Consider the following 27,118-nt stretch of genomic DNA (forward strand, 5'->3'; position numbering starts at 1 on the left):
ATGCCAGCTTTAACAAGCAGGTTGGCTTTGCCACCCTGCTCTCTAATGTAACACAAACTCAGATGGCACTGCTCCCTTCATACGTTTGAGGCCTGCATGGTGCACGGTACCTGTGGGCTGAGAGCAGAGTGCTGGGGACTCCTCACGGTCTTAACCGCTTCCTCAGCCCCAGTGGCTGGCAGCCAAGCTAGAGGCTGCTTGTACTGTGCAAACAGCAAATAAGATCCTGTGATGAGTTACTGCTCTGACGGGGAGAGCTATGATCTTGGGGGTTGTGGCTTGACAAAACCAAGAACAAGCACAAGTATTTGACAAAAGCCCAACACCGGCAAAGGAACTGATGCCTGTAATTGGCCATCAGCATCACTTCAGCCCTTGGAAATGAGAAAAAGGCTCTCATTTCTCTTGTTCTCAAAACACTGATCAGGCTCATCATTTCAGAAGTAACAGGAACAACAAACACAGAAAAGGTGAAGGACTGTGTCTGTTGCATGTGAGAGTGTGTGTGTGATGGCGGGTGTCCTTCCATGTCTTGTGGTCTGAGCAGAGAACTTGTGTACATCTGCTACAGCTGTGTGTGTTAGGCATTGCATACCACCCTGGGCACTTAGAAAGTATTGTCATGTGTCCAGTGCACTCAAACAGGAAAAAATGATACCATTTTATGTTAAAAGTTTACAATTTGATTTTGGTCGTATGGGACACTTTGACAGGGCCAGCTAAGCTGAATTATGCCATATTTCATTTTGAGCACAGTGCTTTTTGTACCATTGTATTTCTTTCTGATTTATTTGCTTGAAATAAGGACTGTCTTCCTCCTTCAACATAAAGGTACCTTTGCTGTTGTCACAGTGCACCAAAGAACTGCCAGGGACAAATATTAGCATAAATCATCTCAGTGACCTAAATGAGTAGCCTTTTACCTTGGAAGAAGACACCACACTCCTATTTAATTACAAGGCTGACTATTTCAATTTGGAAAGGAATCTCCAGTCTGAGTACCTTTAAGAAAGCCCTGTTTTACATATTTATTATTACTTAGTATTTAATACTTAAGCAATTTTTTTAGAAATATTGGTTATTATAAATATTATTTAAATAAATTCTGCTGGGTTGCCTACCATTGTACGGCATTTTCCCCAAAACAGGGAAAAGGAGTGTTAAAAGCCAAATTTCTGTCAGTGTGCCAGGATGAGAACAGTATTGATTTTAGGGCAATATATAAACTTCAAGTGCAAGACAGTCTACTTTATAGAGAGCATGTGTGAATGCACGCAAACGTGTGTACATGCACACACAGAGAATGTACAAGTGTGCGTGCATGCACTGACATACTGCAAGCACCTTGTTCAGCAATATTTGTCACTTGCATGTATACTAACACTGAGGCAGCCCACCTGTGATGTGAATGTAAAAATAGTAGGATTACTCTGTATAACTGGAACGCCAACGTTTCCACTTCTAAACATCCTCTTTGTTGAAACATTTGTCTTCTGTAAAAGTAAGGTAGTTAGTTCTTTAAAAGGGCCATTGGTTTTAGAAGGAAAATGATCTTGCACTTTGTCAGTCAGCCTAACTGCGTAGTCTTTTGCGAGATGCAGATTTGCAAACTGAGTTGTTGTGAGAGGTTCAAGGTCTTTCCCCCTTTGCCAGGTCTCATGATTTGATCAGGTGAGAGGAATGTTATTGTCTGTCTTCATGTTGATTGTGTTAACGCTTTGTACACATACACACAAATAAGGTAGTAATAAAAATGCAGCCAAGGGCCTGCATTTACTTGCATTTTGGAAACGCCTATTAACTGGCAGGTTTTTCTGCCAGTTCAGATCCTGTTTACTGCTTCCCTCTGGGAGTGCCAAAAAATCCTTTTAATTCCCACCCCCCTGCCCGAAAGTTAAAATAGTTAAGGGGTCTGGTTGAATGCACACGTCTGCAATAGCGAACTGGAATTTTCATCTCTATACTCCAGGAAAAGGTGGCCTCTGAAGTTTATTCCTTGCTGCAGCATGTGAGCTTTTTAGAAAGGATTTCGTTTGTAATAGGCATGTGATCTTTGCATGGCAGTATTTTAACAGAAGATGGTAGGTGTATTGGGGGCCTTCAGGGAGGCAGGCTCCTAGTCCCTCGCTAGGTTTAGCAGTACAACAGTGTGTGTGATACGATCTGACATGAAGTTTAAAGCACATGTGACCTCCAAGCCTATTTCAGATCCTGCTTTTAAGCCAAACAGTTTATAAATTCCAAGGCTGTCAGTAAGGTACTCTGCTCAGAGGCCTTGTCGTTACGCTCCTGATACGTCTGCAGTCCCTCATGCACCCCTTATCCTAGGGAGGCTGACCAGTGGTGTAGCGTTAGCTCACTGCCAGATGAACTGGTGTCCTGTTCAAATCTCAAACTGCTGAATACTAACTGTCACGATGTATATTATTTGCTTAGAAGGAAGAAGGGGAGAGACACAAAGTTTGCTGTGAAATGTTTTCTTTCATAGTAACCGGAGGATTAATTATACACAGACATGTGCACATACACAAAATTTTCTTAATTTATTGATTTTCTATGAATGGCTGACAACACCATGATCTTGACAGCTTCTTAGGAGCTTTGAATAATACCCCCCCAACAACGGTCAGTATCGGTGGCATCATGTGCACTCACTGTTCTAGCACTGGCTGTGTAGTAACACCACTATGAAGCTGCTGCGTGCCGGGGGGGAAAAGAAAAGATAGTTTTGGTTCTGTGGCAGAAGATGTATAGGCTTTAAGGGGCAGGCCTTTTTACTGAGGTTTCTCAGTGACTTCAGTGTCTGTAATCCTTCTGTTTTTTTTAAAGTTGCCTGGAAGTTGCCTGGAGTTAGAGCGATGCCAGGATTGCAGGCAGGGCAGCAAGGTGGGCTGGGGTGTCAGTGGCAGAGCAGACTGCTGCTCCAGGAGTGGGGAGAAAAAAAAAACCTGTTTGCAGGGAAGGGAAAAAGCTTCTAGAATAAATTGTTAGCAGCATCCAAGCAGGATAAAGGTTATCCCAAAGCTTCATCCAGTTTTTATTGTGACTCTATAGTGTATACTGTGAAATATGGACAAGAAAGTGGAATCTTTTCAGGAGACCGTTACAACTTACTTGCCTTTCCTATTCTCTGCAGAGTGAAGTTAGTTACCACCCATTCTGACATCCGTAGCTCCTTCTACAAAATGGCCGTGGCTGCGGAACAGTCCGCAGCTCCTTCACCAAACCATTGTGATCAAGAAAACTGTATTTTTATTTCTTAAATTATAATCATTCATATCTACTATAAACAAATAATAAGTAAAATTCATGGTTCTCTGATTTGGTGAGGTTGTAATTACAAAATAATATGTGGCATGTTAGCCTCATAGTCTGAGATGAGCTCTGAGCAGTGGACACCTATTAACTCCGGCATTTTAAATGCTGAAAATCTGAAGACTGAATTATAAACCCAATTGTACAGATGTACCAAATGGTAGTGGCTTAATTCACTGCCCCCTTACCGTGCCAGCAGAAAACTGAACCTCTGCCATACTATTTAAGCTCTACAAAAGATGCTCTGAGATACAAACAAGCTTTCAGAAACAGATACCTGAAATAAAAATATTCAAAAGAGCCACTGCTGAAAAGCAGATGACCTGTCAACACTAAGGCTGTTTAACTTAGGGGTGTTGCTGCACAGCGGCGGTGCTGGGGAGAGTGGATGGTGTGCGTCAGGACAGGCAGCAACCACCATTAATTCTACTTGGCTCTCGGCCTTTCTGCATAGGCAATGAAATACAGTGAGGCTTAATGCTGCCCTTTAGGCTATCCATGTTACTTGCAGTGTCTTTGGTGTCCACATTCCCCTCACTTCTCTGGATGCATCTCACACTACTCTTCTATACAGAAAATGAGGGGATGCGGGTTGCAGGTGTGGAGATATCTCTTCATGCAAAATTTTAGAGCAGCTTTTAGAAGATATTCTTGGGCATGTACTACAGATGGTAAGAATAAGGCCATACATTTCATCTTTTTTTTGTCTCTAGAGAGCAGCTGGTTTTATATTTCAATGTCAGTAACATTATAGAGTTTGGTGTAAATCTATTGTTCTTCTATAAATCTAATGTACTCAAGGACTATCTTCACTTGGATGCTTTTATCTCAGCTATTCAGCAGCCTCTTCAAGGTCTTGTAACATATCTAGGAAAACTGATGAAATGAAATGGCATAAATGAAAGATTAATAAAATATTCATTGAGCATTTAAGCTCATTTCATTTAGAGGTGGAGCTGCAAACCTGTAAATGTGTAGCAAGTGATATGTAAAGATTCACTACCAAAACCAAACAAACCAACCCCAACCTAAAAGCAGTTTTATTTTCGTGTGACTCCCACTTTGGCTCTTTCAGCACTTGCCATGGATCTACAATGTTCCAGCCTCCACATTTCACTGCTCTGACTGTCAGTCAAGACAGTGATTCTTAAAGGACTTAGGATAAGCATCCCTTGCCATCTCTTTCCTCATTTAAATGTCACCTGTCCTCTGTTAGTACTTTGTTTCTATTGCAAAGGGAATACAGAACGATTCTGTAACTGCTGTAAACTTCACACTGTGGTGAGAAACAGAAGATGCAGACCTGAAGATAGTATTTTTAAAAAAAACAACATACTGATCACCCAAATCATGCTGAAATCAACTCATCTCCAGCATGTGCATTTCTCTTCTGTAATGAGTCCTGTGTGCAAGTAAAGCAAACCTTCCCCTGAATAACAAAGCTGTAGAAAAGACAGTTCAGAAAAAACTAAATTTTGAAACTTTATTTTCAAATTGTTTACATGCATTATATCTTTCACATTTTCAAAAAATAATTTAATGTCTTGGCAGTAGTAGCAATCTATGGCTATAAGAAGTTTAACAATATAACTGCTAGGTCAGTTGTTTTTATTTAATATTCAGAACGATTAAGAAAATCACGATTTAGAACTGAAAGAAACTTCCGTTGTCAAAGTATTTTCTGTTCAGTGTATTAAGAAATGCTTGCCTTGGCATGTGTCAGTAGGAGTTGTTTCTGTAGCAGTTAAATACAGAATTTCCTTATTCTTATAGCATTCTCGCTCTCCCACTCACATTCTTTGCACAGATCTGCAGACACTGTCTCTTTGACACAAAGAAGTGGCAGAAAATTGCCTGCTGGAATAAAGCTGTAAGAAACTATGTAAAAGAATACTCACAAAACATTTCTTGGTATGCAACGTGCCAGTCTGCTAGAACCCCAGCTGTGATACTCTCGATTGGTCTGTGTGAGCCTCAGGTTTTTTTGCAGGGAACTGAGGTTTTACTGTTTGAGCACAGATTTATCAATTGGCTGTTTACAATCTCCCGAGTCCTATTTACAGTTCAGCCAGACGTTCATTTTTCATACAGGTGAAAAGTAAGAATAAAAAGTAAAAAAAAAAAGTAAAATCAAATACACAATTTTTTAATCACCATTGGAAGTCTGAACTTAAAATTCTTTTGGAAACAAGGTCAGTTATTAAAAGTTAATCTTGACTGAACCGCTAGGTTTAAATACATGCCTAGAAGCAAGTTTTCTTTGTTACACTATACCGAGAGACTAAGACTGAATTTCTCTTTCTTTGGCAGCTACTTCTGAAAAAAACATGAATTCTACATTTCTATGAAGAGTAGAGTGAGCATCTGAGTAGTGGTGCATTTAAGGTAAAAAATACTTATTACATTTTTTTCATTATTTGTAACAATTTGCTGTTGTGAATTATTTTATGGTTCTTTTACTAAGGTTGCTAGATAAAGTGATTTAATCCTTTAAGATTAAAAACAACAAACCAATCCAAAACGAGGTAAATTATTAAGTGAAATCCTGACCATTGAAGACATCAGTGTTTTCCTTGTCCTGGGCCAGGATATTACCACTAGTTACTTGCCTTGTTTCCTGAGCTGAGGATATTTACATTTCCACATTTTTTTCTCCACCCAGCATTGTGATAATTTAATTTTAATGAAAATGGATAGTGGCACCAAAAGATGGGTGTTCAAGAAAGCCTAGGAAAAATTTCAGGAGTTGCAAGCACTTCATTAACTACTATGTTTCCTCATGTAAATGCCAGGTACTACATAAAATCTGTCATGGATTCAGCTCCAGTACAGTTACATATAAAATTAAGCCAAAGGGAGACTTGCCATTGCAATTCTGTTTTCCCATTACTGGAAAATGTTCCCTCAGCATTTTGCTCACCTCTGCTTTGCCATGCTTTGCCTCCCTTTGGGATACATCCCAATTTGTGGAACTGGCCTTGGGAAATCTGCCTCACCATTTGGGTGGATAATGTGGGGGTGATTATTTTTCAATGAGCTGAGTTTTCCTAAAAATGTGGCTATTGCATTGTCTGTCTGCCTGTCTAGTGCTTACGTTATACACGTCAAAGGTATGTGGGGTTTGTTCTGCCTTTTAACCCTTTTTCAGGTGGGGAAATTGAAGCTGATGAACTAAGTAACTAACCAGTACCACAATCTGCTTCAGGCTATGCAAGATTCAAAGAACTGACATTGAGTCCTTTAATTAGGCCAGGCCCTGTGTCCAAGTTAAATGATAAAGAAATTACATGAAGTACTGTAAAACTGTTTCCCTGAAACACCATAATGGAACATATGCTTAGACAAGTGGTTAGCTCAGTCCCTCCGAAGTACTGCTGTTTTCACTTGCAGGAAGGTTTTAAGAAAACGAAACTATTTTTTTTAAAACTTTCCTTGACAAAAAGAGAATAATGGTTTAATATAAATCTTTTCCTTGCTTGTTTCCATCAGTTGCTTTAGTTTGTGAAGAAATGGAGTGCTTGTTGCAATAATCTTACATTCATTGAGGCTAAGAACTATAAAATACATCCTTATTTTGCTAATTAGACAAGTAATTATTATTAGGAAAACTTAAATGTCTTATAGCGTACATTACCAGTAATAAGTCTCGCTGCTTTAAATCTGTTCTTCTCAGTAGATGCTGTTCAGAAAGCAACAGCAACTGAGCTGTCTGTGAGTAATAGGAAAAAATATACCCCTTGCTCTGCTTCCAAAGGCCAGGAGCTCTGTATACACACCTACCAGCATACACTAGGCAAAAGCAGTGGAAGATGTAGTATTATTACATAAAAAAAAACCCACATGGTGAAACATTTCTGTCAACTCTCAGTAACAGAAAATTTTACAATAGTTTACTAGCTCATAGGGGCTGATGTCAACTTAGAAAATTAGCATTTTCAGAATCAAATACTGATTTAAGAAGTAATTTTATGCATAGTGTTCAGGCTCTACAAGCAGCAGTTTCAAGCAAACTGACCAAAGTTCCCAATGACACGGAGAAATACCAGCAAGGAGAAACAAACTGGCTGAACAAGGAGCAGTCGCTCTGCCTCTGGCACACGCAGGCATCAGCTTTGTCAGAACAGCAGCTATGGACTTAAAGCAAGGCAAAAGATAATTTTTTTCACCGAAGGCCACACAGCAGTAAAAGCAGGACAGCGATACTGAAGTCAGTGGAACAAACTGTCTTAAATCAAGTGAGCTGTTACAGTAGCTAGTATTTCAATACGATTGCCCCACTTGCTGCTTAGCCCTTTGTTCCCATTCTTCAGTCCTACAGGAGCTGCAGCTGGGAAGCCGTTCTGCCCATCTTGACTTCTCTTTTAGGAGGAAAAGGCAAACCCGAACAGGAACCCTTAAAAGGAATGGAAATGCACTGCTCCCCCTCCCCTCCCCTGCCAAAGGAGCAGCTCTTCAAAGGGTTCAGCAAAATGCCAGCTCTTGCTGTGTGGCTCCTTTCTGGCAGTAACTGAAAAATCTCCCAACTGTAACGAAGGCGTTGAGCAGCTTGGCAGCTGCCACCATGCTCACATGTTAGCCAAGACATGATTTTCCTGAGGTATGGTTATCCAAGGATCTGGACTGTGTCAGCCTGGTGGCAGCCACAAGTACCTACCTTATATTTTTCTACCTGCCAGCTTATAGCTTTGACTCCGTGCGTTTTTCCCTGCAGCATAGCCTTCAAAGCTGAAACATGTTCATAGCAATATCGTGCAAGCAACTTCTGATTTAACTGGCGTGGGAACTCAGTGGTTAACTCAGAAAGGGCAACAGACATTTAAATCTAGCCTTGAAGCATGAAGTTAGAAGTATTAAAGCACCTACATTTACATAAAAGTGGATTTATATCACTGTTTAAGTAAGTCTGGTTCTTGAGATACCAACAGGAAGAGTCAAAGATAAATCAAATGAGACATTTCCAGGAAAAGAGTGAAACAGCATTCAGTGCACAGGTAAGGCTGGCTAACCTGAGAGATCTCTTCTCTGCTATTTATCAAATTCTGTAATACTGTCACTCTGAGAACTCTGTCCGGATTTCTGTTTCCTTTTTTAAGGCCAAAAAGCTTTGTTTCCCTTACCAAATAAAATATAAAATGCAATACAAGATAATGACTATAAATAGCACAAAACAGAATTGCCTCGCGGAAACCAGACAGCATGATGTTTACATATAAGATATGTTAATTTTCTGCCCTGTGATATACTTCTCTTTATTTAAAGCTACTGTTGGGAAAAAAGCAAGCTGGCAACGTGCAAGCCTATCATTGTGCAGTACTTGTAAATGAATTATCATCTTATCTACACAAATATATGTAATTACTGTCAATCTGCGTACTGCAAATGTTACCCCATTATTTTATGCCTGAAGAAGCACAAATTTATTCTAATTACTAGAAGGCACTGTCCACTTCCTGTTTAGTCACACCTAGTGAAGACTTACTGAATCCTCACCATCTTCACTTGTGCAGCACAAATTTGCAACGCTAGCTACATTATTTAAAAAAAATGAAGTATTTCAGGGGAGCATGAAAGACTAAATAACTGATCAAGGAATTTTTAATGAATGCAAAAAGCCCCACAGTGTATGAAGAATTAGAAGCTAATGAGTCACACATCTCTTCCTCTCTTTTTATGGACATGACCCTTTATAACCACCATAACTGGGGCTCTGAGCATTACTGTGCCACTAGAATAAAGGTACAGTGAGACAGGCGGGTGTCCCCAGACGTGCAGTAACAGACTACAAGGCTATATGGCCTAAAGCCAGCCAGCCGCTAGCTCAAGAGAACAGTCAGCTGGAAACTCCCCAAAGCTGGCCCAGGGAAACTGGCCGAGTTAACCTACCCTTACGGTATGGCAGGGGTATTAGTTTTAAGTAAAAAACATTCCAGGACAGGTTGTCAGGTGAGTTTTATAGGGAAGACAAGGATGAGGGCACAGGGGACATAGGTGAAAAACAACTGAAGATAATGTGATATAGAGAATGAATAACTATGAGCTATGTTTGTGGATTACAACATACTTTTTCATATGCATAATGCTCTTTGTTGTCATGGGAGTAAGTCCTGAGCTGAACTATGCTGGCAGCCCCCAGCACCTCCTTAGGAACAGTGCTTCTGTAGCTGGGAATCCATTTTCCTGTTGACAGAGGTACGGTGCCCATATACCGTGGCACTGCGGACCACTATTATATAGTAGTAGTACATAAGGTTAATCTGCAATGCCATTTTATGACTACTTTTACTTCCTCCTCCATAGCTTCACCCAGAAGAAGATCCTGGTAAGACAGATGATGTGACAGCTCTATTTCAAGAGGCAGTTCTTTCTTTATCTACAAGCATGAGATAGAATAAGACTATATCCCTCTATTCGTTACTCAGTCTTTGTCTTTAAGCTTCAACAGAGGATTTTTTTTCATGAACTGCTACTCTTCTTGTGAGAAAGAAACTTTAAAATTCCTTGAGGCTGATCTAAATCTGCGATCCTTGTGCACAGTTATTGTCAGAGAAAGGGAAGTGTGGGGTGGATGTAAGTGCCATCTTACATCCATACAGCAGTGCTTTTTTTAATGCGTGGATTTGTGGTCTGTCACCAGTTGCTCATTCATTCTCACTTTTTGTGCAGCGAAGTCTACTAGGCCAGTGTGGAAGCTGTTATTAACCACCTGAAATGTGGAAATCTGTAATTTCTCACAAGAGAGAAGCTTTCCTCCTCAGTGCTTCTGTTTGCATACACTTATCACAGCTCCTGAAGGAGACAGGAGATAACAAAAGGGAATTGTGAGGAGCAAATGACAGCTGAGGGAGGACCAAGAATCAGGTAGTTATCTTGAGCGTACAGGGGTACAAGAGAGAAATCACAGGGAAACAGTGAAAGCAAAAAATGTAGCAACCTGTAGAAGTGTGATTCTTCCTAATGCATTTTCTCCCATAGCAGATCCTCACTACCCAGATGACGGATACAGTATTTTGAGACTCCTGAGGTTTTTTTACTTAATAAATAATGAAAACTTTACTGTCTCCAAGGGCATGCACTCTTTTTTTCCTTAATCATGCCTGATGTCTCTTTCTGATTCTCATTCTTTATTAGGATAAACAGGTAAATAAGAATAGCAGGACTAGGGAGAATATAATCCTAATCCAGCTACACTTCTGGCTGCTTGAAAAAATAACTTTGCTATTGATTTTATGTGAACAAAGTCTGAAGATTTAGTAGTGTTGCATAAACCATAAAAAACCTGCTTTGTCTAGAACACTAAAATTCATCTGTCTAAAGAGATACTGGACAATCAGGACATAGATATTCTGTCCATGTATCTTCTATGGAGTTTTTCCCTTACTATGCTCCCTGAGGTGAGGGGTGAGAACACCTCTGTGCTTTCTTATGCAGAACTTTGGATTTTGTTACTTTCCAAGGCCAGCTACCTACATGATCAAATTCTATAGCCTCCACGTGGACCTTCAAAGCCAGAATTTGCTCTAGCTTTTAAAAAAAGAAGTTCACTTATCAGCCATTTTCTATCAGTAGTGAATTTCTCTCCCTCTCTGCTTATCACTTTATCCATATGACATAGTTTTAAATTCCTATATTCTTATAAAATTGAAGCAAGTTAAACACAAATAGTTCATTTACATATAGATTAGGACAAGCCTGATAGGAAAGCCATCACAGTTTGCTTTGGTTGCACTTTCATGTAGCCACAATTTTAATTGTAAAGGGACAGCTGAGCACAGTCAACCAGTAATGCCCTCCCCTTCTCACTAGCAGACATTTAGGTCAGGGAGATATTTTGGTTTTTTTTCTAATTCTCTAAAACTTTTTAGAACCACTAATACCAACCAGGTATGGCTCCACTGACTTTAAAAGGCTTTGGCTGGGAGATCTCTGGGAGCACTGGCTGGCAGTTCTCCTCTTTTTTATAGGCCTAACCACATCAGCCGTATTTAAAGAATAAATATTACAGTCACTGTTGGAGCATCTTCCAAGATTGCTCTAACACAGTATCAACCAGAATTTACAGCATCTCACCTTGACTCCACATCACACTTCCAAAACTGTCCACGACTCTAAACATGTTTTTAATTTCCACTGACTCGAAGCTAAGCACCTGTTTAAGAGTGTTTATTGAACAGGGACTGAGTTACGCATTTATTTGAGCAAGTAATTGCTTTCCTGGAGTTTCTGGATGCACGCAATCTCTTGTACTCATCCTCCTTTCTTGAAAGAGGATTAAGATCTATAGTCAACCTTCTGGGATTATAAATTAAGTTTTGTTTTTCATTTTTAGAAGTAAAATTTTTGCGAAAGGATTATGTACTTCCTACTGTTGACATATGGGTGACACAATAAAATGGCAAAGAAAACAATGTGAGTATCATTACAGTGGAAGAAAAAAAAGAGCAAGAACCAAACTAGGCTTCCAAATTTTCTTGCAGTGAATCCCCTAATAATTTGCGCTCAGTGAAGGACGCAGGACCAGGAAAATTACACATCATATGTATCGGGTGGTATGCTATTTTTGAATGTCAAGGATCCATGTGAATCCAAATGTGCCAAAGCAGGGGACAATTCAAATCAGATATACATTGTGATGTGCAAGAAGTTGCATCTTACTAATTTTGTAAGCAAATAAGATTTATCTGTGTTGCATATTTGTTCATTTGTCAGCTCCAGTAACTTTTTAACCTACTAGTTAGCTAATCTGATTTCCAGATTTCACAGAGACACAAGAATGCCAAAGACAAATAATAAACCTCTACCAGATCACAAAATCAGAGACTGTCTAGAGAGACACAGTTCCAGAGAAGAAGTCCCAAGTGAGAGGTCCCAGAGAGGAAAAGACAGAGACAGCCCAATTCTTGTTGGCTCTGAAGTGGGTGGCCAGCAGCCTGTCAGACCAGACTGCAGTCAGTATTTGCGGCACTGCTGTTCTTGCACAGCTGTAGTGTGCTCTGCGTGATGTTTGTGGCAGATGAGTCTCTCTCTCTCTCTCTGCACCTCTGCATGTTAGAAGCACAGAAACTGGGGTAAAAAGCACTAGTGCTCTAAGGAAGACGTTAACAGCTTATGTGCAGATGAGTGGAAGAGTGAAATACTGAAAGAAGGTTTCAAAGCACAGAGGGATACATGGATTTCTGCTGTGTGGGACCACTGCAGGTACATGTAAGACAACATAGGGAAGTTGAGAGCCTTGATAGCAGTTAACGTGCAACAAAGGGCATGAAACGGTGACATCTCGCTTTACTAACCCCAACTACTCATGTAACTGCTTGTAAAAGGAAAGAAGAAACAGACAATGAAGATAAACTTGATTAATTTACAACCCAAGTGAAAACGGGTATTTGCTTCAGAAGGTATGCATTCAATTCAAAATTACTTATCTGTAGGTTCCAGAGGCTTAAATATGGTCTCTGAATTATCATTTGAATATTCAACAAAAATATTTTACAAAACCCAGCGTTTCAAATCTCACATCAGCAATAAGAGGCTTCATCTCTGATTAGTTCATAAACCATATATAATGTACTAATAGTTTTAGTGATACGCATACTCCAGACTACATGAATGTGAGTGTTACTATAAAGAGGAAAGTATTTAAATGGTAAGAATGTAGGGTGGGAGGATTTTGTTACCTGTTTTTTGTACCATTTAGCAGATTTCATGTCTTGAAATCATAATCCTGTATGCTACAGGTAATTAACACTAACAATCAAAGAATATGTGAAGGCATTCTATGAATGCCTGTGATCAGATCTGTGCTGAGGACAAGTGCATAAAAGTTCCACAAAATCATAAACAGTATCTTTTCCTTAGCTAACAAGACTTACCTCTAACAGAGCTAACGACTCTTAAATTAATGCAAAATCCAAGAAATTTAGTCAAAAAACAGTGGGGAATAAAACAAGAGATTCAGGACTACACTGGAACTTCTCACGAGCACAGGACAGCACAACTCAAATTTAAGATTTGTTTTGATTAACAGAGTAATGGATACCATTTTTCTACTTACAGCAGACATGATGAGCTCTCCACCTAGATTCTGGATTTCTGCTTTAACTTGACTGCAGATTTTGAGCTGATGGGAGTACAGCTTGATCTGTTCTAGGTAAGCCAACAAATCCTGTTTGCACGATTGGTCTGGACACTGAAGATTAAGAAAAGAACAATTAATAAAGCATTTCAACAATTGCTGATTCAAAATCTTGTCTCAGACATCAGGTTAATAATTCACTGAGGAGTGTTCAAATTGTACGTACATAAGTGTAGTCTTGCTTTTTGCTGCAGCTGTATCAGGTTGCATAGTTCATTCCTTTTGCAAAGCTTTTAAACAAAATAATTGGAGAAGCTCGGGATAATCCAAACTTCCCCATATTCACTTTTTATTTAACACTGCTACGCTTGCCTTAGCATGTTTTCTAAACAAATTCTTTAATGTATGGAATAACTGCTTTCCTTTAAATTCCCAAGAAGCTATAATTTCTTCATAAGAAGATACCAACATTAATAGTGATACTTATGTGGGCAAATGTAAACATAAATGCAAAGCAATGTTAACATTTATATGAAATTATGCTTTATCTTATAATATGATCTGTGGGGTTTTTGTGTTCCATCCAGAATTTATTCAGATTGATCTGCAGATCTTCTGTATCAGTGGGAACAGGAAAGTAAGAATGTCTTACAGAAAACTCACTGATTTCAATACTTTTACAAACACAGGTTTTTTTATAAAAATAGCATCTTTCTACCCTCATTTCTATGAACTCCCAAAGTACCTGGGGTACCTGGAGGGGAAATACTGCTCTGTGAGTACCAGTCTAGACACCCAAGGCCTGGTATGCATTTGTTCTAAAGCTGCTTTTCATTGCTCTGGCAGAATAAAGGGATCTTAAGGTGAATGGTGAGTCCCTATCGTGCTACAACAGCTGTAAAAAGTGAGTGTGATAAATAAATAGATCCCTACAGTTTTTCAAATACGTGTTTTTAGCCTGTGTGGTGTACTCACATTATAAATATAGTCACTTTCTCTTGATAAAGAGAAAATATGTTCCCCAGCTGCAGCAGCAACAATCATCTATGGTTTTGTATAGTTATTTAAACGTTTGGTCTTAAAGAATTGTGGTCAATGGATTTAAATCCAAACCCTGCCAGAAGTCATACTTAATTCATTGAATACTTTACCTGAACTACTGGCTTTGCTGAAGAAACTTGATATTTGTTTAAAATGGCAGGCTGAAGATTCTACTCTTCATGACTATGCAATATATGTATGGTTAAGCAAACAAGTTCATGTTTTAGACTTAGGAAAAGATAAAACTAATGAAGATTAAAGTGAAGAATTTTAAATAGTAATTAAAATGAATTAAATGTCAGTCCTTACCTTGTGTTCTGCCAGATTCACAACTAAAATATTTTCTGTACCTTGGCATAGTTCAGAAGAAAAATAGAAGTTTCTTGACAGCTTCTCTTTCTTATGTGTAGTGTTTTCAAAGTGTTAGCATATTATGAAAACTGTATTAAAATATGTCTTTGTTTCATCTTTACTCAACACTGCTTTAAGAGCTGCACAAATCAGTATTTAAATACTGGTATCTCAATGGCTGTTTAGAAAACTGGAATACTCATTTTTTATTTAATTTTAATTAATAAAAATTTTTCCTTCCAGTCAAATGCAACTGTAATCCCCTTAAGCATCAGAACTAGTTACATAAAGACAGGGTGTATTTCCTGTAATGAGATGCTTGCACCTCCATTTCTTCTCTTCTTAAATACACTGATTATTTTTTTCCCCCACTGGAAAAACTCAAGAGATGGGCAAATAGGGTGCCAGTGTCTCATCCACTTCAAATAGTGACAATGTCAATTACAGAAGTGAAAAGTATTCTTTAGCCTTATTATACAATACTTATATAATAATATTGGCTGGCCAGTCACATTTACTATCTTCCTTATATACCATTGGAGAAGAAATGCTTAAAATTTCAGGAATGCTAAGAGAATATGCGTCAAAGGCCAGAAAACTGCCACTCAAGATCAAGACCTTGAGGTTAAAACAGTTCTATGAAAACACTGGTTCAGTGCTCAGTAGCATTCAAGAAAAGCAAATGCTAGGCAATATTAGGGAAAGACTTCTGACATGTAATTATCCAACTGTAAAACTCTGTGGTATACCTACAGCTTTACTACCCTGTGTAGATATGGTGCAACTTTCCCCTCCTTTGCCCTACTACAAGACATAAGAAAACAGGAAAAGGACAACAAAGACAACAGGTATTCTTTCCTCCAAAACAAAACCAAGAGGTCATTAAAAGCCATTAAAAAGAAGATGGTACTTAACAGCGTGTTGTTAAGTTGCAGAAATCTTTGTTGTAGAAAGGTAATACTAAATGCTTACACAGGTTTAAAAAGTTACTGGACAAATTAATGAAAAAATATCAAGGACTATTTAATGTGTCAAGTGTATCAAAAGTATGTTGCGTTAAGTAAATTCTTAAATGGCTGCTGGAAGTTGGGAGATGATATTGCGGAAGTATCATGAAACGCATGCTGTTATCTCACAGGGTTCTGTATAAATTCAATACTAACTACTGTCAGCAACAGGATATTAGCTTAAATGAATATATGTCTGTCCAAGTGTGTTCATTTTTATCTACTTTGTCCATAAAACTATACAGGATGACACCATCAAGACACGCAGCAACACAATACAAAGAAAAGATGTTTATAGGGGTAAAGATAACATTCTACACTAGTTTAAGCAGGATAAAGTACTAAAAAACCAAAAGAATCCTCATGCCTTATAGCACATCCAAATCAACCATAAACAGGTATTAGAAAAAAAGATGTACTCTGTATAAAAGATATTCCATAAGGTATCTGCTACATATTGCTCAGAAGCATCTGGCACAAGCAACACTTGCTCACTAGTGAAACCAAATACTAGGCTGCAACAGAAGGACAATTAATAAATTCTGAGTTTAATCATCCCACAGGCAATTGATGGTTACCAGTTTAAGGCTTCACATTCTTTGCCAGAGATCCTAGCAAATGATGAGAGGTTCTTTCCCAGTACATATTGATGGTAGCGGGGTGTTAACAAGGGCTTTCCATAAGAGCAAGATCAGAACTGACTTGCATCCAGAAGATGCAGTGGTGTTTTACCTAACAGAAATTATAGCCACAGAAACTGCCAAGTGATCTGATAAATAATGCAGTGGTTAAACACACAGTGAAACTGACATGTACAACCCAAGTGAAAAAGCCACTGGCACGGCAGTGGCCTGAAAGGTCAACACAATTCTGCAGCAAATTTTGACTGTAAACTATGCTGTTCTTGCTTTACTTCTATTTCATCCCTTTCCTACCAAAGTCAACAGCATTCCTTTAGAATCTGAATCTGATTCCAAAGACCCACTACTATAAATACAAATGTGTAATTTCTTGCAACTACTTGTTAACTGTAAGCTTTTAGGTAAGATGATCCTGTAATCATATCTTGTAATCTTTTCAGCACGTCTGCTTGCATCACAATTATCAGCTAATCATTTTAAAGGATGGCTTTTTAATTTTGCTTTCAGGAAAACTTTATAAAGTAGATGAAAACAGCTGATAAATCAGGAGACCACCTGGTTCTATGGAAAGAGATTTTTCATACTGATCACTACGCTTCCAGAATTTCAAAGTAGTTAGCATTTTGTTGCCTTGATGTATTGAACCTGACCAAGAGATGGCTGTACATCAAGGAGTTTGTGACCCACACAGCACTTACCCTGAGCAGGGCCAGGCCTAGGCTGTGCTGTCACGCAGAAATCCCTTGGCCACAGCACACCGCTAGCGAACAGACAGCAGCAGAGGAGCTTGTGGGCAGTTCCCACTTGGTACTGGTGATTAGGACACCTGCACATCCTTGCCTTTATCTAGGACTGCAGAAAGAAGTTCTCATGTGAACATCCCGTTTGTCAGTGGAAATGATAAAGTTGTTTCCTTCTGAGAAAAATCTTGTAATAGCTTGATCGACCAAAATGTAGGACTCTCTTCTATGGACAGGGTCTGCCCAGCATGCTGCGCACGGATCAGAGGCCCATTCAGTGGTGCACCACCTGGGGTTCCCATCACTGAAAGGGATGCAAGATGATCTCCGCTATTCTTTCCTTGCAGTGTCAGCTCTGACAAACAGCATTTTAAATGACACCTCACAGAGTCTAACAGACCAGCACCTCCTGGTGCAAAACAACTGGAATACTTAGGAGGCTTTTAATGAAGATCTTAACCTACAGCACATTCCATTAAAAACAGGATGTACAGCCTTAATTACCTTAGGGCCTCAGGTCACAGATTTGACAATGAATTCGAAACAGTCTTATTTAAAACTAAATTTATTATCAATGTCCTTGTTTAATTTGCCTAGATTTTATGCTGATGATGTACTGTGATTATTTTCACAGCTGTTAAATCTAAGTGATCTTAAAAGTGCTGTAAGTATGGATCAAAAAATAACTGAGTTCTGTTAATTGTACCACACTGTGTCCCTTTCCTTCAAACACAGGAAGAGAGGTTTATAAAAACCTGAAATGAAGAACAATGTATCAGAGAGGTGCTGCTGTGGCTGATGAGTTATAAAATACTGCAAATCAGAGTTTCAGGGTAGGGTGATGGTTTTTTTTTTCCTCCTAACCGAAAAACTGTATGAATTATGTAATTCCACACCTCAACTTTGATTCTCTGAAATTACACAGAGTGTGAACCAAAATCATTCATTTGAAAATGTTTTATGAACAGGAAAAGGTCAAAGAGATACGACAATGATTTGTCATCATGCAGTGATTGCTTCTTTCGGGTTCTTGCTGGGGTTTGAAGCCAGATGGAGGAAATAGAGCGAGGTTTTTGCTTTTCTTCCTTGGAAGACCTACAGCACATTCTGTATTTTTTTTTACAGTTATGTCTGTAGTTCTGTTAAATGCAAAGGCAGAGTAATAGCTGACCCACAGGGGACAACTGTGAACAGTGAAGTGTTGTGGCCTAATTAAATGACAGTATCAGACATGGTAACAAATACTTACAGGGTAGTCTAAGCTTGATAGCAAGTGCTGAAACAGTGTCAAGAAAAGTATGCACAGAAAGAATGCAAGGATCTTTATCTTACAAGTTCCTTGAAAATTGCTACTAAGAAGGGCTATCTTTTTTCGCTTTTGAGACAAATCATACATATCCGTTTCTACATTGAATAAAAATTCTACATAATTTAGATGTTACTAAAAGGCAACAGGTGAAATATTCCACTAAAAAGTATTAATGCTAATGAGAAAGGTACTCATAAAACCTCATTAGAATTCATGTTCCAGTCTGAGCACCAAATTCTTGAAGGGTTCCTTCATCTGGACCAAATTCAGTGAACAGCTATTAGGTAGCCAGAGGAATGTAGAGTTTATTTTATTTTAGGACCCCAAGAGAGCTAGGCATAGGAAATTTGGCAAAGTAACACCTGAGAAAAGGAATTACTGCTTTTTACAAATACCTTGTTTTATAAGCTAAAAGATGACTTGGCACAGGCAGAAAAGGTTATAGAACTTAAAAGATTTCTAGCCATCCGAGGAATGAGAGGATCATGTTAAGCATTTCTGTAGTAGGAGTAAAGGTAAAATTCTTTTTACCAAGTTTGACATATGCCTAGCAATGATTATAGTTGTGTTCACCACAGAGGTACCAGAAATGCTGCTTTGGTTAATCTTTTTTTTTTTTTTAATTGTATATGCTTATTTGCTTCTAGTGTGAAATTAGATTTAAAATACAAGCAACACCTGTAAATAGTGTATTTCAGATGCAAGCAAGATGTCACAGGGAATAACGTCACATTTCCCAGCAGCTACAAGGGTACACACAGCTTATTAGCAGTAATGATTCATGGCTACTTTTCCCTCACACTGATTTGTGTTCTAGTCTGGAGTCCCTGTAGTAATACAGAAAAAGGAAAATGTTAGGAAATAAATATTTCAGTGAGACTGGATTCCCTATTCTAAAAAGAGCAAGGGATTATGACCCTTACTCACCTTTCACTTTGATACCCCATCATTTTCTGCAGTAGATCAGTGACGGTTTTGAATTTTAATCTGTAATTGATAAAATGTTGAGAGGAGTCATTCTCCAATACTCTTGAAGAGAGAGATGTGTTGGAACAATATCTGTCAAGATCAGAAATGGGGACTCGAAACATTTCACCTAGTTTTTTCACAAATCAGATCACAACTGTATAGCTCAAGAATAAAATTTCTTTGTTATCCTGAATTTAAGAGAGATACACAACAGAAAACACTAACAGATTGTTAGGTATTAGAAAAGTAAGCATTGTATATGAAAGTCAAAAGTCGAGGGGGTACAGACAGTATGTGAGCGTGTGGAAGACAGTGACTATACCACGCTACCCTGGTCTGAAAAGGCAGCCACAAAGACTAGGAACGTAAGTGTTCTAGATGTGATACTTGCACGCTGACATTTCGCTACACTCTTCCATTGGCACTGTCTGGCTCTAAAACAACCAGCCTGACTTAGTGAAGAAGGCTGCATGTGACGAGTTGCTTGGCGTATTCATTCCCTAAGCTACTATGCAGTTGTCTTAGCCAGGAAAGTGAGCATGCTTATCGATTTCTGGAGATACTGGTTTGGGTATTTTGGTGGGTTTTTTTGCGCTATCTGATGTTTTAAAAATCCAGTGGAAATTAATTAGACCTTACAGCTCTAACACTTTGCATTTGATGATGATACATACACTGACTGTCCAGAAGGAAAACCATTTTACATCAGTACTCCAAAGAAATGGCCAGTGTTGGGGGACAGAGATGGAAGAAAGACAACCTAGGCACAGCAAACCCACAGATTCTGTAACTATATATAGAGAGAGATTACAGTGGAAACCAAACCGTTTCGAAGACAGAGAAGAAAAATCAGTGACCTGACCAAGCATGGTGCTGAGACCTGGCACCTGTCCAAACTCGAAGTGAGCCCACTCAGCGAGCTCTACGCCAATGCAACAGTCCTGTGTTCCCACACCTAAGCTGACTCACCTGAAATGACTTGTTGTTTCCCCAATGATGTCAAGAATGGACTGTACTATATATCTAAAATTTTACGGTCATAGCTTAAAGGAGCCACAAATATATATATTTACATATACATGCATAGTTACTCATATATACTGTATGTCTAAAATGTTGTGTTCATAGCTTAAAGAAGCTCACACACATGTAGAAATACATAAGTAGATAAATGTATGTACATACAAATCTGTGATGTATGTGCACATACATTTAGGTATGTTTGTAGGTATATATAAACAGACACACTGGTATGTATGATGAAAAGAATCCACACATACAATTAAGACAGAATGTATGTATGTATCACTTCAGAAATAGAGAAGTAAAATCAGACAAGTAGCTCTAATAACGTCATGAGCAGTCCAACACACTTCTTAAGTGTGGATGGATTAATCTGTGACAAAGTTTAATGCACTGCTGCATAAATAACCTACCTGATTGGCAATCAGCCGTGCTAGGACATCCATCCTTGATCCTGACTCCGAAATCATTTTTGCTGCATTAATTACATCAGATGTGTTCTTCAGCGGTCCTCTACCCCTTCAAATGAAACAAAGAATCCTACTACATTATTCAAAACCTGAGACTAAATCATATCCATGCAAATTAGGCACAGAAGAACTCAATTAAATAAAACAACTAATCCATACAGAAGCAATATTAATTAAATCCCCATCCCCGCCCCCAGCTGTTTTATTTTCATGTCCCACAGAGTTGTACTGTTTGGCATCAACTGGATGTGAAGTACCAGAAAGATGTCACATAGTTCTTTCATACTGGAAGCACAACCGATGCCAAATCCTGAGGATAGAGATTTTAAGAGACTAGCGGTGTCATTTGATTTTCCCATGGTTATATGAAGCTGATGTTCCTTTCCTTTCCAGGAATTTTCTAGTAAATATGTTCAAAGAAAGTTCAGCACAGTGATGTATTCTAAGACTCATTATGAGTATCTGGTCAGAAAAACATAGGGTGTTTTTTTTTTGGTTTCTTTTTGTTAATATAATTGGTTTACGCAAACAGGAATGGGAATATATGAACAGGGCTGCAATTAAAACTAATGAATGCCACTCAAAATACAGACAGGCCATTTCTGAAAGTACTTTCCAAATAGTATCATAAATTATTCAGAGAAGAATTTTCAATTTAGGAAAACTTGTGAACAGTTTGTCAAGAAGCCAACCTCTTTTTTTATACAACCCCCCCATCCCCCCCCCCCCCCCAACCCTCAAAAACTTCAATTACATGAAGAAGTTTCTAGAACCTAAGAAGTAAAATGTGAATACTTAGAGTAGGTAATATTGACAATTATTATCTTCACATTCTCTTGTGCTTCAGCATCTTCAATGCTGAAATAATTCAGCTAAACTAAAATCAACACTTTATTATACTACACGTGAGCAACCCTGCTAAATTCAGCTATGCATTAAACATCTTTGACGGGACTAATTCTAGTTTTATTATTGTAAAATTTTAATTCCTGAAGGCCTCATATCAACCTACAAATTTTGCAATGGACAAAGGAAGTAGACAACATGAAAAAAAATCACCATACTTGTTTGTTTGAATGAGAAGACCCTTTTCCTTGAAGTCAGCATGATTTCATGCAAGAAGGCAAACCATTCCAATGAAAAACTCATTTAGTGTAAAAATATTTTCCTACACAATTACACAAACATTTCACTCTCTAAAAAGACAGCAATGACATCACAACATGGCAGATAATGTTTAATCTCCTCTTTTCTTGATTAATTACATTTCTTAGCAAAGAAATTTTTGTAAATCCTTGGGGAAAAAGTACACTTTACAAATTAACAGTTCCTTATTGTCAACTTTTGAAGCCCACATTTGGGACAACCAGAATCTGCTATTTTACGTGTTATTTTTCTACAGAAAGGTATCTTGTTACAGAAAACCTATCTAGCAAATTGATCAGCTTACAGAAGTTTAATAGTGTATGCGGAGAATGTATTTGCAAATGCAATCCCATGTGTCCAGGATTAAGTACTTCAAACTTCACCATACCCTTTATTGCCCTTCTTGGTATATTCCCTTCTAACCCTGAGCTGCACAACTGAATTCCCATGACTGCATACTGAACCTTCCTGCCCTTTCAGTCTGCTGCTTAGTTTTTCATTGTTATTTGCACTGTGGCAAGCTTCCAAGGCCATAGGTATGTCAGTTGTCCACAGCACGTCCTTCAGGTGTTCTATGAACTATAAGCAGTCCAGTACCTTCCTGGAAAGTTACAACCCAGTCTACCAGTCAAGCAACAGAAGGTGAACACAGGCCAGAATTAAAGCAGTAAGGAAAGGAGAGATGGCCTAACAGTGGAAGTAATTTCTGCTTGGGTTATTCTTCCAAAAGTCAGCAGCTTTTTTGACATTTCACATCGGAATATATGCTGTCTGAGTATTTTAAAGGTGAAGTTGTTCAAATTAAACTACCAATTTTCTTGTACCTGTGCAAGCCCCTCAGAGGATTTGGCTAACAAGAATGAAGCAATTCTACCCAAGAAAAGTATTTTAAACAAATGAAAAGGAAGTATTTATTTCTACCACGAATATGCCTACTGTGAGAGCCATTACAGGAATACTCGACAATGAGGACTGACAAGACTTCTGCTCCCCTTACCAGCTAACTGCACCAACCTATGGCTCAGGTTCTCCTCTACTACATTCTCTATGAAATGTAGGGCATGGTGCTTACAAACTATAAACCACAGCTAAATCTGTAAATAAATGCTCAGAAATAGTGTTTAAGAATGCCTCAGGCTTATACTAAAATGTGTTGAAAAACCAGCATGTTAAGTAAGTTACACATACAAAGACGACTCCTTTGTAACCAAGAACTATCTGTGCTTTTTTTTTTTTTTTTTTTTTTTTTAATCTTCATGTAAAATCCAGACACTTTTACATAAAGTACAGGTTTAACTGCCTTGGGATATGACATAATGAGCCATTATTCCCAATTTACAATGCTTGGCAACTCTACAAACTAAATACATTTTTAGAGTATTTGGGACAGTACACCAAACCTGCTGAATCACCAGCCAAATGGGAGAAACAGGATGAAATTTCTATGGGGACAACTGCAAACTCTAAATTTGAACATAAATAATCAACTGCATATAGAGAGAGTGATACAGCCTATGTAGTAGTTTTTAAAAAAAAAAAAAAAAAGATACAGGGGTTTTACAGGGCATCAGTCTGAAGAACAGTCCATGAGGTAGCGCTGTTGTGAAAATAGCAGATGCCCCACAGAGATACACAAATGGGCAGATATCCAAAACAAAGTTTCCTTTTGCTTTATCAAGTTTAGTAAGACTGCAGCTGCAGTTCTGTCTGGATTTCCATGAATAAAAGCTTTGACATGATTGGAAACTGTGCAAATAGGATGATTAGACATGTCATAGACATGACCAACAAAGACAGAATGAAGGGTTTAAACCCTCCTTTGATACAAAAATTTGAAAATTAGGAGTGGGGCAAAGGAGAAAGCATAAGCAAAAAAGGCTGTACAATACAAATGGTAACAGTTTCCAAATGGACTTCATGGCTGTAGTGAATAGGGGAGGTAGCACTGAGCTTACATTCTGGAGGTTTCAGGTGAGGCACTGAGATCATGAGGAACTGAAACGGAGCAGCAAGGAGGCTGTGGCATCTCCACCACGGGACAAGGCTGGACAGTCAGCTGTTACAAATGATGGGATGATTTAAGTCCCCTTCTGAGGTTGCTTCCAGTACAACAATTTTCTTACTTTATTTTAAATTACAATTATTTTTAAATTACCAAAGAAGCGTGTTGCCTTCTAATGTTATCAGTGCAGCTGTGCATTTTGTGAATTCCCAGTTTCCCTGATTTAGCACCAGATCAGCAGATTTACAATGCCACTAGCTCAGATTAACTTTCTGAATCCAGATGTTAAGAGACACAGTGTCTATTAAATCACCCAGGTGATTCAGCCATTAGGTGGCTTCCTACCAGTTTTATATTTACTTGCATTTTGTCCAGCAAGTTTGAAGTATGAAAATAAACTTTGCTTGGGAAGCTGTTCTTCTAAGCTACCCATCTCACTGTCTGAAAACTCTTTTCCAGGTATTTCACTTAGTTTGCTCTCCATATCACTGCACCAACATCCCTTTCCTTCTACAGATGTATTCCATGAGCCTCCTCTACCAGGTGCTGAAATACCCCTGGCTAATCTGTGAGACTATTGTGGTACTGGTCCAGCTGTCAAAAATAACCAAATTACTATAGATAATACAGATTTGCGTGCAGAAGCTTAAAGAGGTTAGCTTAGCTCATACACCTACAGCAGATGCTTAAAGACAACTAAAAAAGATCCTTCCCACTATGTACCATCTGCTAGTCAACAGCATCACAAAATTTCTCCTTCATGGGAGTTTTTCACCTTTTTCTCCTCTTCCAAGAGATAAATTCTAGTTTAATTGCTATGGTGTCCATGCAATTTTGTGGTGGGTGGTTTTTTTTTTTTTTTTTTTTTTCAGTCAGACTTGCTATTTCTCCCGTTTCCAGTCTTTGTAATTTTTAAAGTCAGACTTCATCTCTCACACTCAGTTACTGCATTTACTGAAATTCATTCCCAGTAATTTCATTGAGTTCACAGCCTACAGTAGTCTCCGACTGCCTGATTTAGATCCATTGCATGAAAGACCCAATACATATATTTTCCTCACATTTCACTATTTCCAAGCATAAAGCCTTACTAGCTAAGTAAGCTGATAACACATTCAAGGCTATGAAAACAAGGACGAGACACAAAGTACTGTATTTATGAGCAATTACATGCCCCCAAGGTAGTGATGGATTGTTACTAGATCTCTTAAATCATTTCTCTAGCCAACGAGAAAACTGGGAATAGACCATAAAAAATTTGAGACACACACATCCAGCTAAGTCTAACTAGAAGGAATGCAGTTGGATTGTGTACAATGAAACCAGTTTAGAGTATGTCCACAAAGCTGTAGGAGGAAAAATAAAAGCTTCACATAAATGTTTCTTTAAAGGTACAGTTGTACAAAGAAAAAAGCTGGACCATGTTATTTAGTACAACACCAAGCATTTTTGAAAATTGTGGAAGAGAGACTTAAGCCTCTTCGTCTAATCATTCTTGCTCCAAGCCATGACAAACAGTGAATCTGCAGAGTAACTCCATCCCTTGTCTGCCTGAACTTAGCCACAATGACTAGCAGGCATCAGCATCGGGCAATACTTTCTGGTTTTCTTCACACTGGAATTACGCTCTGATAAGTAAAAATCAAAACTATTGTCTTAATTCTTATATTAATGGAAACTTGTACTCTTGCCTTAAACCCAAAACGCCTTTGCCATCAGGAAACAGACACGTCTTCTGTCTCCGAGCAAAGCTCAGTGGCTTACTCCTACTCACAGCACTCACCTCAGGAGAAGTTTTGTAATTCCCTTTCATCAGAAACAACAGGGAGCTCTACTGACTCGTCAGTCCCATCAAACATAAGCATTTCATAGCACTGCAAGCATTTCAAGGCATGAAGTTAAGTTTCGCAACTACTGTCATCTCCAAACCACAACCTGAGTGGTCTTTGCCACATTAAAGTCTTGAGCATCAGACACTGACCACTGATTTCATCAGTCCTAATTTCTAGCTCAGAAAATCTGGACAGCTGACACTGTAGTAACAGTTTTACTGGGGACACTGCAGGGAGGCACTAACTCTTAAACCAGCACAGACCCAGCAATACATCTGTCACTGGTCCTTGCTGTTCCAATCAAAGCTCAGCGATGGAGACAGTCTGGCAGTCCTGGCTAACCCCTGACCAATGTCCATCGGAGCAGTCCCACCCTGTACGGGCAGTCAGGGGTCAGGCTTGGCCTGGATGAGGCTGACTGTTGGCAAAGGCTCCTTCTTGATGGGAATCAACTGGAACATTTCTTGACTTTGTGAAGAAGGTCAGAACATTCATCCAGGTGACACTGCTTAAGGTACATGTCTACTCTTGGGGGAAGTGCATTAATTACATCGCTATGAATTTGTCTAGTCTTACAAGGCACATCCATTGTCTGAGCCGCAGAGAAAAGAAAAATACTCCTCAACAAATTAGTTACATTTTATATACGCTATGGTATTTACTTCATGCAACTGTCACTAGATTGCATGGTTCACTTGTGCCTCCTGCAGTTCTGTCCCAAGCAGAGTGTTTCTCCTTTCTCCTACTTCCCACTGCTGCTCTGCAAAATGCTTCTCATACTGGCATTCTTAAAAGAATTTGGATTCCCATCACACATTCTGATCTCTATTCCATTAACTGTTTCTTAAGTTTGCTTGCTTGCCTTTTTTTTTTTTTTTTTTTTTTTCCTTTTTCTTTTTTTTTTTTTTTTTTTTTTTTTCATTTTAACCTAGTGATTGTTTGTGAAGTCCTGGGAGCAGGGGTAAGGAATCAGCTTACTCATAACAAATGCTCGATTAACTTAGTGAATACATTTTTTTCTGTAATCATTTTGTCTGCCCCTCCCAGCTGAATGTGCAGAGTTTTAGATGAAATCTGTGAAGTGCTTGGTGTTCAAGGATGGAAAAATGATGCTTTTTAGAATCAAGGCTATAACCCCCCCACCCCTTTTATTACACCTGGCTGCCCGTCTCTAGCAGTTATACCCAGACAAACAAGAGGCAG

General features: G+C 38.7%; 1 protein-coding gene and 1 long non-coding RNA gene across 4 annotated transcripts in view; one reads left to right on the forward strand and one right to left on the reverse strand.

The window, feature by feature from the left end:
* The window catches only part of LOC308069814, an 80,717-nt gene extending 67,489 nt beyond the window's left edge, over positions 1-13,228 (forward strand). Inside the window, exons 4-5 of the long non-coding RNA XR_013930524.1 lie at positions 5,626-7,912; positions 8,027-13,228. This is a non-coding gene — a long non-coding RNA (uncharacterized lncRNA). The remainder of the gene's footprint in view (positions 1-5,625; positions 7,913-8,026) is intronic.
* Positions 1-27,118, reverse strand: part of CTNNA3 (catenin alpha 3) — a 523,251-nt gene that overhangs the window by 18,330 nt on the left and 477,803 nt on the right. For all 3 annotated transcript variants that reach the window (XM_080402757.1, XM_080402758.1, XM_080402756.1), the window contains 2 exons: positions 20,879-20,984; positions 13,364-13,498 (listed from right to left, as the gene is read on the reverse strand). In XM_080402757.1, coding sequence (XP_080258883.1) covers positions 13,364-13,498; positions 20,879-20,984 — 241 coding nt within the window. The remainder of the gene's footprint in view (positions 1-13,363; positions 13,499-20,878; positions 20,985-27,118) is intronic.

The sequence above is a fragment of the Falco punctatus genome, assembly GCF_963210335.1.
Source record: "Falco punctatus genome assembly, chromosome: 9".
Lineage (NCBI taxonomy): Eukaryota > Metazoa > Chordata > Aves > Falconiformes > Falconidae > Falco > Falco punctatus.